The sequence below is a fragment of the Pezoporus occidentalis genome, unplaced genomic scaffold (assembly GCF_034315485.1).
Source record: "Pezoporus occidentalis ecotype Australia unplaced genomic scaffold, CSIRO_AGI_Poc_V1 ctg215, whole genome shotgun sequence".
Taxonomy (NCBI): domain Eukaryota; kingdom Metazoa; phylum Chordata; class Aves; order Psittaciformes; family Psittacidae; genus Pezoporus; species Pezoporus occidentalis.
Genome location: NW_026914018.1, coordinates 760,524 through 776,698, shown reverse-complemented (window position 1 = coordinate 776,698; position 16,175 = coordinate 760,524). Strand labels below are relative to the sequence as shown.

General features: G+C 40.8%; 1 protein-coding gene across 3 annotated transcripts in view; it reads right to left on the bottom strand.

Moving 5' to 3' along the window:
* Positions 1-12,683: 12,683 nt before the first annotated feature.
* The window catches only part of TUNAR (TCL1 upstream neural differentiation-associated RNA), a 166,153-nt gene continuing 162,661 nt past the window's right edge, over positions 12,684-16,175 (bottom strand). For all 3 annotated transcript variants that reach the window (XM_062619895.1, XM_062619896.1, XM_062619897.1), the window contains one exon: positions 12,684-13,558. In XM_062619895.1, coding sequence (XP_062475879.1) covers positions 13,373-13,558 — 186 coding nt within the window. In that variant the 3' untranslated portion in view covers positions 12,684-13,372. The remainder of the gene's footprint in view (positions 13,559-16,175) is intronic.

The window sequence follows — 16,175 nt, the reverse complement described above, 5'->3', positions numbered from 1 at the left end:
ACAGCTCAATAGCCCTTTGTCTTAGGCTTGTAGAATCATGGAATCATAGAAGAGTTGGGGTTGGAAAGGACCTTAAGATCACCTAGTTCCAACCCCCCTGCCATGGGCAGGGACACCTCACACTAAACCATCTCACCCAAGGCTCTGCCCAACCTGGCCTTGAACACTGCCAGGGATGGAGCATTCACAACTTCCCTGGGCAACCCATTCCAGTGCCTCACCACCCTAACAGGAAAGAATTTCTTTCTTTTATCAAATCTAAACTTCCCCTGTTTAAGTTTTCACCCATTACCCCTTGTCCTATCACTACAGTCCCTAACAAAGAGTCCCTCCCCAGCATCCCTATAGGCCCCCTTCAGATACTGGAAGGCTGCTACGAGGTCTGCGTCTCCAGGCTGAACAGCCCCAACTTTCTCAGCCTATCTTCATACGGGAGGTGCTCCAGTCCCCTGATCATCCTTGTGGCCCTCCTCTGGGCTTGTTCCAACAGTTCCATGTCCTTTTTATGTTGAGGACACCAGAACTGCACACAACACTCCAAGTGAGGTCTCACAAGAGCAGAGTAGAGGGGCAGGATCACCTCCTTCGACCTGCTGGTCACACTCCTTTTGATGCCGCCCAGGACACAGTTGGCTTACTGGGCTGCAAGCGCACACTGAATCCGGCTCATGTTCATTTTCTCATCAACCAGCACCCCCAAGTCCTTCTCCGCAGGGCTGCTCTGAATCTCTTCTCTGCCCAACCTGTAGCTGTGCCTGGGATTGCTCCGACCCAGGTGTAGAACCTTGAACTTGTCATGGTTAAACTTCATGAGGTTGGCATCAGTCCACCTCACAAGCATGTCAAGGTCCCTCTGGATGGCATTCCTTCCCTCCAGGGTACCAACCAGACCACACAGCTTGGTGTCATTGGCAAACTTGCTGAGGGTGCACTCAATCCCACTGTCCATGTCAGGGATGAAGATGTTAAACAAGACCGGTCCCAGCACTGATCCCTGAGGGACAGCACTCGTTACTGGTCTCCAGCAGGACATTGAGCCATTGACCACAACTCTCTGTGTGCGGCCATCCAGCCAGTTCTTTATCCACCGAGTGATCCATCCATCAAATTGATGTCTCTCCAATTTAGAGACAAGGATGTCGTGTGGGACAGTGTCGAACGCTTTGCACAAATCAAGGTAGATGATGTCAACTGCTCTACCCCTGTCCATCAGTTCCATAGCCCCATCATAGAAGGCCACCAAATTGGTCAGGCAGGATTTCCCCTTAGTGAAGCCATGCTGGCTGTCACCAAGCACCTTGTTGTTTTACATGTGCCTTAGCATGCCTTCCAGGAGACTCTGCTCCAAGACTTTGCCAGGCACAGAGGTGAGACTGACTGGTCTGTAATTCCCCAGGTCACCCATTTTCCCCCTCTTGAAAATGGGGGTTATATTTCCCTTTTTCCAGTCATTGGGAACTTCACCTGACTGCCATGATTTTTTAAATATGATGGACAGTGGCTTAGCAACTTCCCCAGGAGCTTTGGCCTTGGACACAGGTGCAGGAGGCAGCTGTGCAACAGAACATATAATTTTCATCACAGAATACCTTCAGATGTTGTCTCCAACTCAGAACAGTTTTCAGGGCAGCTGCATTCACTGCTGTGCTCTGCAAAGGCTTCCCACTCCCACAGCAGTCATTGACATTGTAACAGCACAACGCTATACCCAGCAAGGAGAATGACAAACAAATGTAGTCCCAGATGAAACACGAAGAATTAATTAAAAATGTGTATAAAAATAATTACATGCTGCATAAAGACACATGAAAACTGACATTCTACAGATGACTCATACTTCCCTGCTTCTTTCCAGTGTTCCTTTGAAGCCTGCTCTTAGTCATGTTGATGAGAATGTATTTGCTCATAGATCCATGCTGCCTTCATTAAAATCACTTGCTCTGATCCCAAATCCCCTTCACCACCAGCATGGCTACATCTGCTGTGATGGAGCACGTAAGATCTCAGGACTGTCTCCCTAGATCTGCCTGTGTCTTCCAGAGCTTTTCCAATCCCCTAAAACAAACAACAGCTCAAAAAAGTATACAGAATCACAATTAGACAGATTTATAGGGCAGCAGCTTCTTTACCCACTGCTGCAAGCATTTGATTAGATTAGCTGTGACCTTGTAAGTATGAAATCAGCTTGATCACTAACACTGGTGCTGTAAGTGAAGACTAACAGTGCAGGAAGAATGGGTTATCACCAGATAATAAACCAAAGTGGTTTCTTTCTTTCTAAGAAGTTTTATCAAAAAACCACAGAGGCCTCTTTGTAGGATATACTCACACTCCCACTCCTCAGCTCTTTCTTTATTGACCAAAGCATGTAAAGAAGGAATTTCACACAGTCCTTGCAATGCAGCACTCATTATAGCTACAGATCCATGCATATACTGCTCTTCCTTTGGGAATCATAGAATTTCACCCAGAGGCTCTGATGGTTACACTTCAGCCCAAGAAACCCTGGTAGTTTAAACCAACCTGCAAAGAGCCCTTTCTCTAGCTGCCCTGGTACTAGTTCTCCCTCACTAGCTGTTCTTTGTTCCCAGGCAGAAAAGATTTGCTGAGGGGTAGCTATACAATCACTACAGAGCGTGGTTTTTTTTTCTGGCAAGCTTTAAATAAGGGAAGAAGCAAGGCTGGTAGAAAGTGCAAGGTATGACAGGTATGCAGCAGAAAACACCCCACAGCTGTTTGGCTGTAGGAAATGATGATGCTCAACAGCTGGTGCTATTGGGGGTTGAAATGGGTTCAGAAGTATAAATAAGGCCCTGGGCAAGAAAGACGTTTTCAATTTAAATCTGAGAGCCACAAAGCAGAGAGATCTAGCAGTACAAAGCAGGACTGCTTAGCAGCGATGTTTTGTAAGGAAGTGACAGGGCTGATGTTATGAGCCAGGAAAATAGGAGAAGGGAGTTGCAGAAAGGAGGAAAGTGACTGAGAGGGAAATGAATGAGTGCTCTGGGACATTTATTCCCTTCTTCCATTTGAGAGAAATACTTCAAGCACTAATAACCTCCCTGAAAAGTGAATTGGACTGAATGCGTCAGTGTGGCTGCAGGATGCTGCCCTGCTCCAGTGAAGCACTTAAGCATATACTTACTTTCAAGCTTATGGGCAGCCCAGAAAGACAACAGGACCACACACTTTCTTGGAGAGAAACGCAAATATAAATGCCCTGCTGGATTCAGACCTGGGAGCGAGATTGTAACTTCAGCTCTAGTCATGCAACACCACCCTCCATATATGTGAATGTAATGAAAAAAAATCTTATCAAAGAAAAGCCACTGAACTGAACTAATATATTGAATTTTTATGTAATAGAGTTTTATTTTCCAAGATAGTTTTCAAAGAGCCCCTGGATATGTGCTGCACATCCTTCTGCTTCTGCCAATCCTTAGGAAATCATGGTTTCTCAAAAGCGCTTATTGCCTACTGGGATCTATACATTTTGTTCTGTGTAGCTTTGATTGATGCAAACTGACATACATTTTATTTTTACAACTGGACTATTTAATTTCTTTTAAAACCACTTCTTGGCAATGACATTGACAATACTATCATGTAGGCCTTGGTGAATAAAAAGTGCACAGAAAGAAGAAATGTCATTGGAAGGAAGAATATCCATCCTCTGTACAGGGGACAGGGACTATAAATAAAAACTTACTGATCTGAAAGGATATTGGAAAGTACCAGTCAGACTTTTACTGTTAGCCACACTTCAATACATCCTTCTGCAAACCCAGCATGGGCTGATGGAGAAACACTCTGCATGCTTATTGATTTCTTTATTTAGTTTCCAGGCAGTGGAATTGAAGTGCAAGGATCATTGGGTTTGGGCTTTTTGTTATATGCTGTGAAGAAAGAGTTTTATGAATTTTTTTTTATCTATATCTCATTTGGTAATTGCAGAGCTGTTTCTGAACCAGAACAATTACCTGGATCCCCTCTTTTCAAAGGAAGCAAATTGTGGTATTTTAATAACATGGGATTTTAATCCTCTTCAGGTTTTGTGGCATCAAAGCCTACTTTTGCTACTGATTTTTTTTGAACCCTTTGTTTTCAGTACAAGCAACAATATTTGAATCAATTTAAATTACTAACCTCTTCTATTATGATTATTCTTTTTGAATTCCATTATGCAGTTGAGATAATGGGAGTATTTCAGCAAATGCATGAAGAATTTATGAGTACTCCAGGCGCTGTGGATGAAGCGTGCTACTGTGTATTCTTACATGCCATGGAAGTGCTTACAAGTCACGTAAGAATCATGTAAGTGGCTCTAAAAAGCTGAGCTGGACTTACAAATTATCCCTAATTAACTGAAAACCAAGCAGCTCTGGTACCTGTGAGTGATAGATAAGCTCCATGGAAGCATGAGGCAACCAGCAACTGCAGCAAGACTTTGATGCTGAACAAAAGCCTTTCAAATCCCAGAGACACCCCAGCCGTGGTCCCCTGATGCTCTGCCACTTGCCATAGTCGCTCTCATCACAACAAAGCCAGCTGAGCATGAAACTCAATTAGGATGGGAAAAATGTTCATGCTCCCCAAACACCCCCCAAGAGCGTGAGGGACAACGGGGCCAACAGCCAGGCATGGGGGAGAGGCAGCTCTGTGCTCACAGGCTCTGTGTACCTCTGTAGATTTTCTATAGTGTGTCAACAATAAGCAAAGCTCTCACAGTCTCACGCTTTCCACTTCCATTTAGCGCTCCCAGACTCACGGGAGAAGCAATCTGATTCACAAGACTTATGTGGTGAGGTGTGCCCTCAGTTTACAAAAGATTTATGAGTAACTAAAAACCCCACAAAACACAAAAATAAAAACCTAAATAAACTAAAAGACATTAATTGCTGAACACTCCTGAATACTCTGCTGATTCACACAACAAATTTTATAAGGCAGGTCTCAGCCTCCTGGCCAGTGCTCTCTCTTGCTGACCAGTTTTGTTTGTCACGGGACAGCATCCCTAGGGTGAACCAGTGCCAGGGGAGGCAGGGCTGAGGGCTCTGTCTGCCTAGGCACAGGATCTGCTTTGGACTCTGTATGTAGGGGATGGCCACCTCAGGGAGGAAACCATGAAGCTGGAGTTAAAGTGCAAGAGTTGTGGGGTTTGTTGCTGTCCCTGAAAGGTACCATCTACCTTTGTGAAAGTAAGTGGAGAAATGGGAAACCATAACTGAAGAAATTTAAGAGCGTTAGGGGTCTCTATTTGATACCTTCTACCACATACAGAAGGACTACTGATGCTTGAAAGAGTTGGTCTGAACATTGTAATCCAGGTAGCTTTCAATAAGAGCGTGATAACTCAACAAAAAGATTGCTTGTCTTTTTTTTCTTTTCTCCACAGAATTTCTTTGATGCTAATGAAAATTCATTCAGGCAAGGTATTACAGCTCTTTGGAACAGAGTTTTGATTTTACTCTGAAACAACTTTTTAGCCTGAAATGCATTTTCTTTTAAGAAAATTAAAACAATTAAAATAAAACATGTTTAAAATGTACAAAACCAAATTGTGATAAGCAATTGTTTCTAAATGACTTTCTGTGACAATATTTGAATTTGCTGAGGGTTTTGCTTTGGCTCAGGCCAAAAACCATTTCAAAGAATAACAAATACTCAGTGGGTAGAAGAAGCATCTCTGATGACGGGAAGTCACAGCAGAGGGAGGAGAGCCTCAGGTTTGGGTGTTTTAACACACAAACACAACAGCAAGGATTCTCTGTTGTGGCAGTGTTTGGCTATTGCCTGTTTAATAGCTCTGATGTTATCTGACATCTTTGCACCATAGAACCAGGGACATTGATAATAGTGATATTTCAAATTTTAGAAAGTTAATTGCCTAGCTATAATTGCCTTTCACCAAGTATAAAGGGTACCAGGCACTTGGTCTGTCAGAGTGCACTAAGGGCTCTTGCCCCACAGCAGAAGGTCAGCCAGAAGCTGAGCACTGTCTGTGATCATCAGATTTTTTTGTGGTGCTCTGTAAGTTGCAAAGGTAGATGCACTGCTTCAAGGAGTTTGGCAGCTGAGCTCCTTTTTATAAAATTGGAAGAACCTAATCTTGCAGGACTGTTGTGCTCAGCACAGCATCAGGGTCACCTGGGGCTGGCCATATGAACAGGCTCAAGAAATAAGCCTATCTGTTTTGTGTAAATGGCCATATACTTTGCACCTAAATGTGCAATGTGGTTTGTATAATTGCATGTTGCTCTAAGGCTGTGATTATTTTTCTCTGCTTGATCTTTAAAAGAGGAGGTCAGTATTTACTAGAAAGTCTTACAAAGCTTAAACAGCTGCAAAGGATGCAAAATCCATTTGCTAGTGTTTGCACAGCTCAGTGAAACTGTACATAAATATTATTATACAATCAAATAGAAATGTGATTAAGCCATTAATGAATTGGTGTATTGGCTGATGGTGAATAATATAAAGGAAAATGGAAAACATCCAGCACTGAGATTTTTTTCCAAGCAGTTTAGGGAAATGCTGAAATGCTTAGTTTCTGATGGAAGGTGTAGGTGAATATTTTGCCATTGTCTTGATTCTTCCATTGGTTATATTAGGTAGGTTTTAGTGTCATTCTCATCAATCACAGTCTCAAACAGTTCAGCTGAAAATAAGGTCAATGAGGCAAAGAGAAATAGCTCGTTGTACAGGAAACTTTTTGTTTTTCCCTGTCTGATTAATTGTATTGCTGCTGTAGCTGAATTGTCAGCTAACTGTCAGCTAATGCCCCAAATCTGCAAATACATACTTATATACATATTAACTGTGAAGTTAATATACATAACTTAGCTCCATAGTCTGAGTTATGTCCATGCATAGTCTTAGCACAGTGAGCACCTAAATTATGGCCTGGTGTGTGTTATGCAACATCAACAGGGGTGTAATAATGATACTTATGTGGTCTTACTTTTGAGTTCAGATCTTCTAAAAATGTTTATGTCTGACATTGCTTTCTTTTAGCTAATGAAAACATTTCATATGTTTCTCTGTTTGCTGACATCTGTTTGAAAATGCACAGCTATAAATGATGAAACATTGTCCCACAAAATTCATTTAAACTCCAGAAATAATGGAGCTTAAATCTATCATATTATTATAAAAATACTGCTAACAATGTGCACTGGACGCAAAGAAAACCACTGACTATCTTTTCCTGCCAGAAATAGCAAATTACCAAAAACTGACAATATCTTCTTCCTTTGTTCCTTATGCATCCAATGTCAGCATTTTTGTATTAGCCAGTGTTACTAAAAAAATAGGAATAATATCTGCAAAACAAAATTTGAATTGATTGGTGAGGGAAAAAAAGCAACACATTAAAATTTGAAAACATGTAGTAAATTTTAATCCATATCTTATATTGACAAAGCCAGAGTTATTTATTAAGCCTTTCCCATTAAATCTGCAGGAACTAAAGGTGAGAAATCACTCCCCTGCTACACAAACATTTTATTACATTTACCCACCAGCGATATCAATCCACCATAATACTGTTGCTCCTCCAGAAGGCAAGTATTGTGAAAGGCAGCCAATCTCCTCTGCACTAACTGGCTCACCATGGCTCCCATTTGGTATCCCTTGCTAATGCTAGTCCATTAACACTTTGCTGCCAGAGACTGATCATGACTGAGACTTCTTATCCTGAGACCTTCATGATATCAGGCCTGATTAAGATATCGGGGCCTTCAATCTCTTGCTGAAGATTTGGCTCCAGGAGGCATTTGAGCATAACAAAGTCTCAGCATCATAAAACAAGCCTGCCTGTGTCAAACTGGTGACTGAGCCTGTAGATAACCCAGAGGCCACATAATACACTTGTATTTTCCAGGCTATGTGGGGTGATGGGAGGGAAAAGGGTCCCCATCAACACTCCAGGCAAGTGACCTGGTCATTGCCAGCAAGAAGTAATTGCTCCTGCTGCTATCTCTGCCTTGCAAAAGCCCAAAGCTGTTGTTTTTTTTTCACTCAGGAGGAAGGAAGCTCTGCAGCTGCCACAAGAGAGTCAGGAGTGGTGCATGGACCATCTTAAGTTGAATCTGTCCTGATTGCAGAAGAAGAATGAGCATAGCTAAGTACTTTCTGTGGACAAGGAAGGATGTCCTTTCACTCTACAGAGTTTGACTTTGGATCTAGGCTTTGATGCAAAATCCTGATGTAGGGGCCAAACCCGCCTCACAGTCATGGATACTCTGTTAAGTGAGACACTGCACATGGAAGACTGCGTGCCATGCACATGGCACTGCACAGGATGAGTAGGTACCTTTCTAGGTAACAGCTACATTATGCAAAGTTGGAAACAGTTGAGTGCTTTAGATCTTACAAATTGCCTTTCACCCTCTGAGTCCCCAGGTGAAATGCCAATAAGCAAACCTAATGCTTAAGACAAGAGTCTTACTGGATACCAGATGGTTCATATGTAGATGAATGTTCACATGTGGATGCATGTGGGGTTTCAGGCTGTTGTGGAAATTTCCATGCTGAACAGGTTTTGTTCTTCTTGGATATGTGGTGGGGAAGGAAAGCTACAGTGAATTTGTAAGACCCTTTGGGAAGAGACTCCAAAATGCACAGCCAGGCACAGAAGCAGCACAGGTTCTGGGGGGTACCTGCTGGAAATAAAGATGAAGAGCTTTTCTTGCATTCTTGTTCAAAGACGACAAAGCCTTCCAGTGCTTACACACATGTGCAGTGTGGTACTGTGCTGCCAAGAAGTACTCTTGGGAAGCAAGCCAGAGTCACTGAGAGGCCTGGTCAGTGTTTTCTTTGGAAGGCTGCTGCTGGAAAATGCTGTTGAAACAATTTCAATGAGGTTCTTTCTTTCAATTAGACATATTTCTTCCAGAAACTTTCCAAGGAAAAATATTTTTTATCCAAAATACTGGCTAGCCAGAAACAAAGTTCTTCAGCCAAACCACAAACTATTCAATTAGTAAATTCTGCACTGCTGCCTCCATGAAGCTTTAGTTCATTTACTTTCTATCCCTGTTTCCCTCTCTGGGCCAAGTTCTTTGCTTATGTCACCATGCACTCTGAAATGTCAATTCTCACTCAGAAACAATGAGACCTCTTGACATGGATGAGACCTCGGGGGATTTGAGGTGAGCTCCTGGACCTAGATTAGATGGAAATATAAGACTCCTGGACTTGAGCAATGCTTAATACTAAAGTTTCATCACAATGTAACTGAAGCTTTTTGGTAACTGGATGTCTACTGAATCAGTGACCTGTGGGCCAGGGAGAGATGGGTCTGGGAATTCAGTCAGCAAAGTATCCCCTACACTATCAGACAATAATGTGAAGATGATTACCGACTGTCCTTAAAATAATAAAACTCTGCCCTGTAGTAGACTTTTACACCACAATAACCCAAACCAGCAGCTTCCAGAAACTCTCAGGCTGGGTATGTGTAAAAACTCTCCCAAGTTGCAGAGATGCAAAAAGAAGGAGTCAAAGGTACATTATTGAAAAGAGTGTCCTGTCAGTCAGCACACAGGAAGATATATTCCTGTATGAAGACATGATTCCTGAGATGATGAATTTTCAGTGGCAGTTGTAGAACCAGAGATGAGGGATAGCCTGTCTTTCTTCTTTCTCCTCACTTTGTTGTGTACACAGCATGGTTTTACCACCATCTTTCTTGAAAGTCTTCTGCACCCATCGGACAACACTAGTTGGGAGAATCTCACCTTCCTGTCTCATCAGGAAAATATTTTTCATTCCTGTACACAAACTATCAAACTACATAAGATAATTTAAAAATGCAATCGTATTCTTAGTTGGCAGAAGGAAAAGGTGATGTTCTCATATCTTATTAAGTTATTGTATATTAATTGCCTTCTACTCAAGTGCAAACATGAAGTTCCTGTTGCTAATGGAATAATATCTTAGTTTTAAAAATATACTTTGGAAACTATTTGTATTAACTACAAGCCAAAAATAAGAGTCCTGGCCTTTTCCTTGCCAAAGCATATTTACCATTCAGTACCTGTAATGAGACTTTTATTCAACTATTTATGCTGCACTTACTGACTATAAGGTATCCATGGTATATATGTTATTTAGTTGACTATTTCTTATAGGTACATGATGAAAATTGCTCACATAAAAAAAGCATGATGGTAATTTGGCTCCTGTTGGCATTCAGCTGAAAGCAGGCCTGTGTGTGGCTACCTGGGTAGGCATGCCTTCAGATCTTTGTATAAGACATTTCCCTTCAAAAGTCAGTCTTGAAAACATACTTTTCCCATATCAGTGTTTATGAATACCAAATAAAAGGTAAAGAAATTTTCCTCGAAGAGAACTCTTCATTTTTATTTAAATGAATACTTAATCTACTTAAGAAGTACTTGTCCCAGGACATTTCTAGGTCCATCTGTGAACAGAAACATGTAAAATTAAAATATTAATTATTAAAACTTTTTATGGAACAGGATGAACCTTTTCTCCTTTTTCAGGGTGTAATAAAAGCCCTGTGGCAAAGCACAGAGCACACAGCTGCTTCTGGCACAGAGCCGTAGGCATGGGGACACACTGCTTATGCTAAGACTAACAGGCAAAGTACAGAACACTTGTAGCTGGAAACTCTTCCCCTAATTGGTCTTCTGTTGGGAAAGACACAGTAAAAACAAAGTCTTAGGCTTTTTGATCCATCAGTTCAGCTTAAGCACATTTGGGCTATCTGCTGGGCCTGTCTTGGTGAAGATGCTGGTTCATGTCTGAAGAAGTACAACTGTGATGAACAGCAAAAGTTGCTACTTTAAGGGTAAGGAGTGTAATATGTTGTTTTACAATGCAGAGTTATAATTTTTAATATTAAGAGAAATACTTAATGAAATTTTATTCCTTAAGCATCTTCATGCCCACAAGAAGATGACAGGTATTATTTCATGCAGAGAGAGAAAGAAATATCAGGCATCAGGCATCTCTTGACTCAGACACTGCTCTTTCCCAGGCTTTACCTCTAGAAGATGGGTATGAGCCTCAGGCTGATTGCTTCTGTGTTTGCTGGAGAAGGAGAGGTTCAAGAGAAACATCTGCAGGGAAGATCCTGCCAGCATGAGAGGCAGGCTGGAGTTAGCTGCCTGGAGTATGTGCAGGTGTGCTCTGGGACAAGACCACCAGTGCCATTGCAATGGTCTGCAATCAGCAGTAGTATAACCAGAAGATAAAACATGGAGGTAAATATATTTTAGGTTTTGTTTTTGTTTGGTTTTTGCTGTTTTTTTTTTTTTTTATTCAGTATGACCAAAAGCAGACTTTGCTAATTCCTTAGAATTACCAATAAATAACTATAAATTAAAAACCAAGATCAGCCTCACTCAGCTCCACAGAACTGTGCCACTAGTGTCCTCATCCTCTCCAAGACCTACCTCTCTACCAGCACTGTCCAAACTCAAATGTTTCCTCAACCACATTGGCATGATTGGCACTCTCTTGCTTGTTTAAATCTCTGCTCATTTTCTCATCTCTCTCACCCCTGTTTTCATTAACATGAGATTATTTTTGCTCTTTTTTTCCTATGGTCTTCATATCTGATTTAATTTCATTTTATTTACAGACCTTTTCCCTTCTTCAAATTAGTTTTGTGTCCTGGTTTCGGCAATATTATTGAATGTGCAATATCACAAGAGGCTAAACACCTCTGTTTATGAGAGGTGCCCCTCAGGGTTTTCCAGGCTTGCTTTTATATCCTGCAATGAAATTCTGTGCTTTTGAGAGCAGTCCTAGTCCCTGGAACTCACAAAAAATCTCCTTATTGATTCCAGAAGGAGAAGACTAATCACTAAAATCAATTACACTCTTGTATCAAACTTTTTACAGCTCCTGCTGACTTCAATAGCAATTCCCCTTGTACATCTAAGGATGCAATCCAAACCAGAAGTCAGTAAACAATTAACTGACCTATTTTTTAAGATGATATGTCAGTTAGTGGGCAATGTACTTAGGCAGCTTGAGGCACAATCGAGGTCTCATATTTTTAATGCTTCATATATTTATAGGTACTGAATTCTGAAGAAAAATGGTGATCATCATCATTATACAATCCTGTAAAAAACACAAGTCAGAAAATTTCATTATACTGACCTCAAATAAAGCACGTCAGAGAAGCGTAAAAGATCTTCACATTTAAAATATACTCTTCATTTACAGTCTGGATTTCACTTAACCCCTTCACTACAGGCTCTCTAAATTTCTCTTTTCAACTGCATAAACCTCTTCTTCACTTCTCTCAATATATGCACTTAGTGTGACCAGATTTTGGAAGCCAGGAATTCTGTGAATTCTGTAGTGGGTTTTTTGTTGGGTTTGTTTGTTGGTTTGTTTTTTTTTTTTTTTGAGATGCTTCAATATTAATTTTTTTTTTACTATAAATAAAGCCTTTTTTTCCGGCAACCAGTCTCCAAAGGTCACCTTACAATGTTTTGCTATTTCCCGTATTAAGCAGCAATGCTTTCAGCTGACATTCCAACTTCAAGTCATGCGTATGAGCATGATGCAAGCCTGCTTCAAACCACTGAGAGAGGGCTGCAGACAAGACTGCTGTATAGTTGCTGAGAAAAATAACATCCATTGTCAAAAAGGGCACTTCAAACAAAATTTAGCTTCATGAATACAAGTGTCTCCAAATATTTGGTTCATGCTAAAAATATAGCACATTTATTAAAAATAGATATTTATAAACATTGATATGAACAGACACAGATGCTAGGCAAATGAGAAAGGAAAAGCAATCATATAATATATTTCTCCCAACATTTTATCATGTTTAGGCAGACCTTGTTCAATTGAATTGTTTTTTTCATGATTGCACCATATGTTCATTCTAAATAAAAAGCTTGTCAGATTCAATGAAAGTAAAAGCAAAAACCAAGAGAAAAAAGGCATTTGACATAACAGACACGTGATCTGTGCTATGGAGCTATCTTGAAGTTCAATCTTTGTGGGTATACAGTATACATTTCTAATTGTATATAGTGTACAGTTCCTCTCTTTCTTTCTTTTTTTAATGAATTGTATTAAAACAACATATCCCTCATGGAGTTCTTCAGAACTACACCTTGCATAATTGCAGTCATTTTCTCCCAAAACGAAAACCAAACCGAAAGGAAGAGAGCAAGACAGAAGAGTTAAGCCTGTTACTGTGTGAAAAAGTCTTGTTAAATTAATTGTGCTTCAGCCTTTGCTGCCTGCAGGCAGTGCTTATATGATGTGTTAATATAATACAGAATCAATTCTGGTTAAACAACTTGTCAATAGTCAGCAATGTTTGTTGTCACTCAATGGCTGTTTTATCTGGTCTATTTGCAGGCCTTCTAGTTTACAGGGTTGTGTAAATATACACAAAAATGATAACAATGAGGTTCAGAATTGTCCCAATAATTCCAAGCATTGCCAAGATGGTTTCTTCTTTGCTTTCCTTTTCTTGATTGCCTTTATCTTCTTCATTTCCACTAGTGATTACCATCTTGGTGGCCAGTTTCTTTATCCTCCCCTTCAGGATAACCTAGATTTCAGAATAAAAACATCAAAATGTATTGTTAGTTTCCAAACTCATACTATTAGTGGAGCCAATTGCAGAATTTTTGCCCCATAATGCATTATATTAAGAATTAATTTTAAAAGGATTAATAATTTACTAACTATTTAGTAAATGCTTAATTAAAATGATAGTTAAGCTAGCTTGTAGATTACTTATAACCTTCTATAACACTCTGTTTATGTGCCAGCTATTGTTTGTTACACATATAACTCATCTGCAATGTTGTTATAAAGCTGGTTAGAAATGTATCAATGAGGCGTGACGCCATCAGTGTCAGTGGGGACTTTGCCTGCACTTGAATTGCAGTAGACCTTCTTGTCAAATTGTGGAAACCCTAGATTTACACTTCAGTACCAAGAAGCAACTAGGTGAGGGAAATAAAACTGGGAAGAGCTCATTTCTTTTTAATAGGAAAAATCACCAAAGACAACAGCATTTTTTTCTCCTGATGAGAAAGAAGACAGCAGTAACTTCCTAATAAATAATTCAAAATAAAAGCAAAACGAAAATAACATCCATCTTGGCTTTTATTTTCCTTATTCTTAATGTACAATGAAAAGTTACTTGCAGTGCAGTGAGCTGAAATGTATCGATCTGCCTGCAGGGAGAATACAGTCATTTCCCAAGCAACAGCCCCAGCCTCTGAACTGCTTAAAAAAAGAAAGAAGATTCTTCAAATGTGGGACCAGCCCTGACTCCTGGTACTGCTGGATCCACAGATAAAGAAACTCCTTTGGTCTTCCAGCCAGGCATTAAGACCTGGATAAACATTTGATTGTTCAAACTGGAAACGGATACATTCTATTTATCTGTGTTTATCTAATGCTGCAGATTCTAACCTCATGGGCAAACCAGAGCGTCCTAGAAAACTGAAGAAGTTTGGCTGGTTTCCCAAAGCCAACTGATCTGCCAACAGCTGGGTTCAGGCAATGCCCTGCTGTTGTCTCCCAAGCTCAAGCATACTCCCTGATTTTTCTGCTGCAGGAAGCAATGGTAGGATGTAGCAAAAAATGCTCTGCAACATCTTGTGCCTGTGGGAGGCATCTGGTTGGAAGAGAAAGGGGGCACAGTCACTTTCCTCATTCCTCCCTCTGCTAACCCATGGAGCAAAACCATTAGATCCCATGTGGCATGGATGTTCTGGGTGATGAGGGCTCCCCAAGGACAGGCCCGCGCCTCTATGGGCATGTCCCCATCAGCAGTTACCACCAGGGGGCAGCCCTGACCTGCAGCTCCATTGAGCTGAAAAGACGGAAGGACTGGGAAAGGTGAGAAAATCCTGTGATAGAGGCACTGGGAGGAAAAAAAAAAACACGTCCCAAGCTACGACTCGCAGCAATTACTTCACCCATAAAGCCATGAGTCATTTGGATATCATGTTCTTTTCCCCTCCAGTAACTGGGAGGTTTTCCCTCTGTCCAAATGTTTGCATTTCACTGTTTATTTGGAAAAAAACCCAAATAAACCAGTCCCTGGGCTGCATGATCTCTGATCTGAGGTTGCACTAGCACTTTTCTCCTCTTTTAATATTAGCAAGGAGATGCTGAGCAGTTTGAAAGCAAAACACAACCAGCATGACTTGGACTGCCAGATATTTTCTATCCCACTAAGGGGCCTTAAATGAGGAAAAAAGTCCTCAGTGGGATTCAGTGAAATACGCATGGAGAAGCTGGTGACTGGGACGTGATGAACACGAAGGAACAACAAGAAGGCCACAGCAGTTGAGAGTTTATACATGGGTTGATGCACAGTGTGATCTGTTGGAGGTCATCTCTCTTGCTCCAGTCATGCCTGTGTGCTGTACTTAGCTCATGCTATGATACAGCCTGCAACTACATGAACTGATGAAACTACGCAAAAGGTGTGTCCCAGGAGTGCTTCATGTGCTACAAAAACAATAAAAGAAATTGCAGTCCACGGCAGCAGGGGTCCAGATAGAAACTGGCCTAAAGTAAACCCCCCAAAACATGTGTGGTGTGGACACTGGCACCATTTGTTTCCCTAAAGGGATTTCTCCAGTGGGTCCACACTGCTTGCTATTTCATACATCATCTAAACTCTGCTAGAGAGCTAGCGCAATGAGCTTGGTATTAAGAGGCATTTAACATTCAAACAGGACAAGACTGGGACCAAATACAATTATATTAGTACTTTGCCAAATATAGCACTGTTGAAATCAAGGTAAGCGTTGGCTTTGAACTGTGAAGAGACCAGAATCAAAATTACTTCCCCACATTTAAGGACTGACCTTGGGAGAAGAGGAGGAGTCTCCTAATGGTAGACTCAAGTCTTTAACCTTCACAGATCTCAGGCTCACAGCAGTATTTTGGCTGGCTGAGGTCTGTGGGTGTTTTTTTGTTACTGGGAAAGTATTTGCTGTCAGTTTTAATATAATTGCTCCAATTAAGAAAATAGAAAAGTTTTCTGGCTTGCTGGATACCTTTTATCAACCTTTATTATTCTCTTCTGGAAATTGATTTCATTTATTTGACATTGTTTCATGTATTTAAGATTCTTAAGACACATTGCTCCTTTCATATATTTCTGATCAAACTTCATGCTTGTCAGAAGCACACCTTTT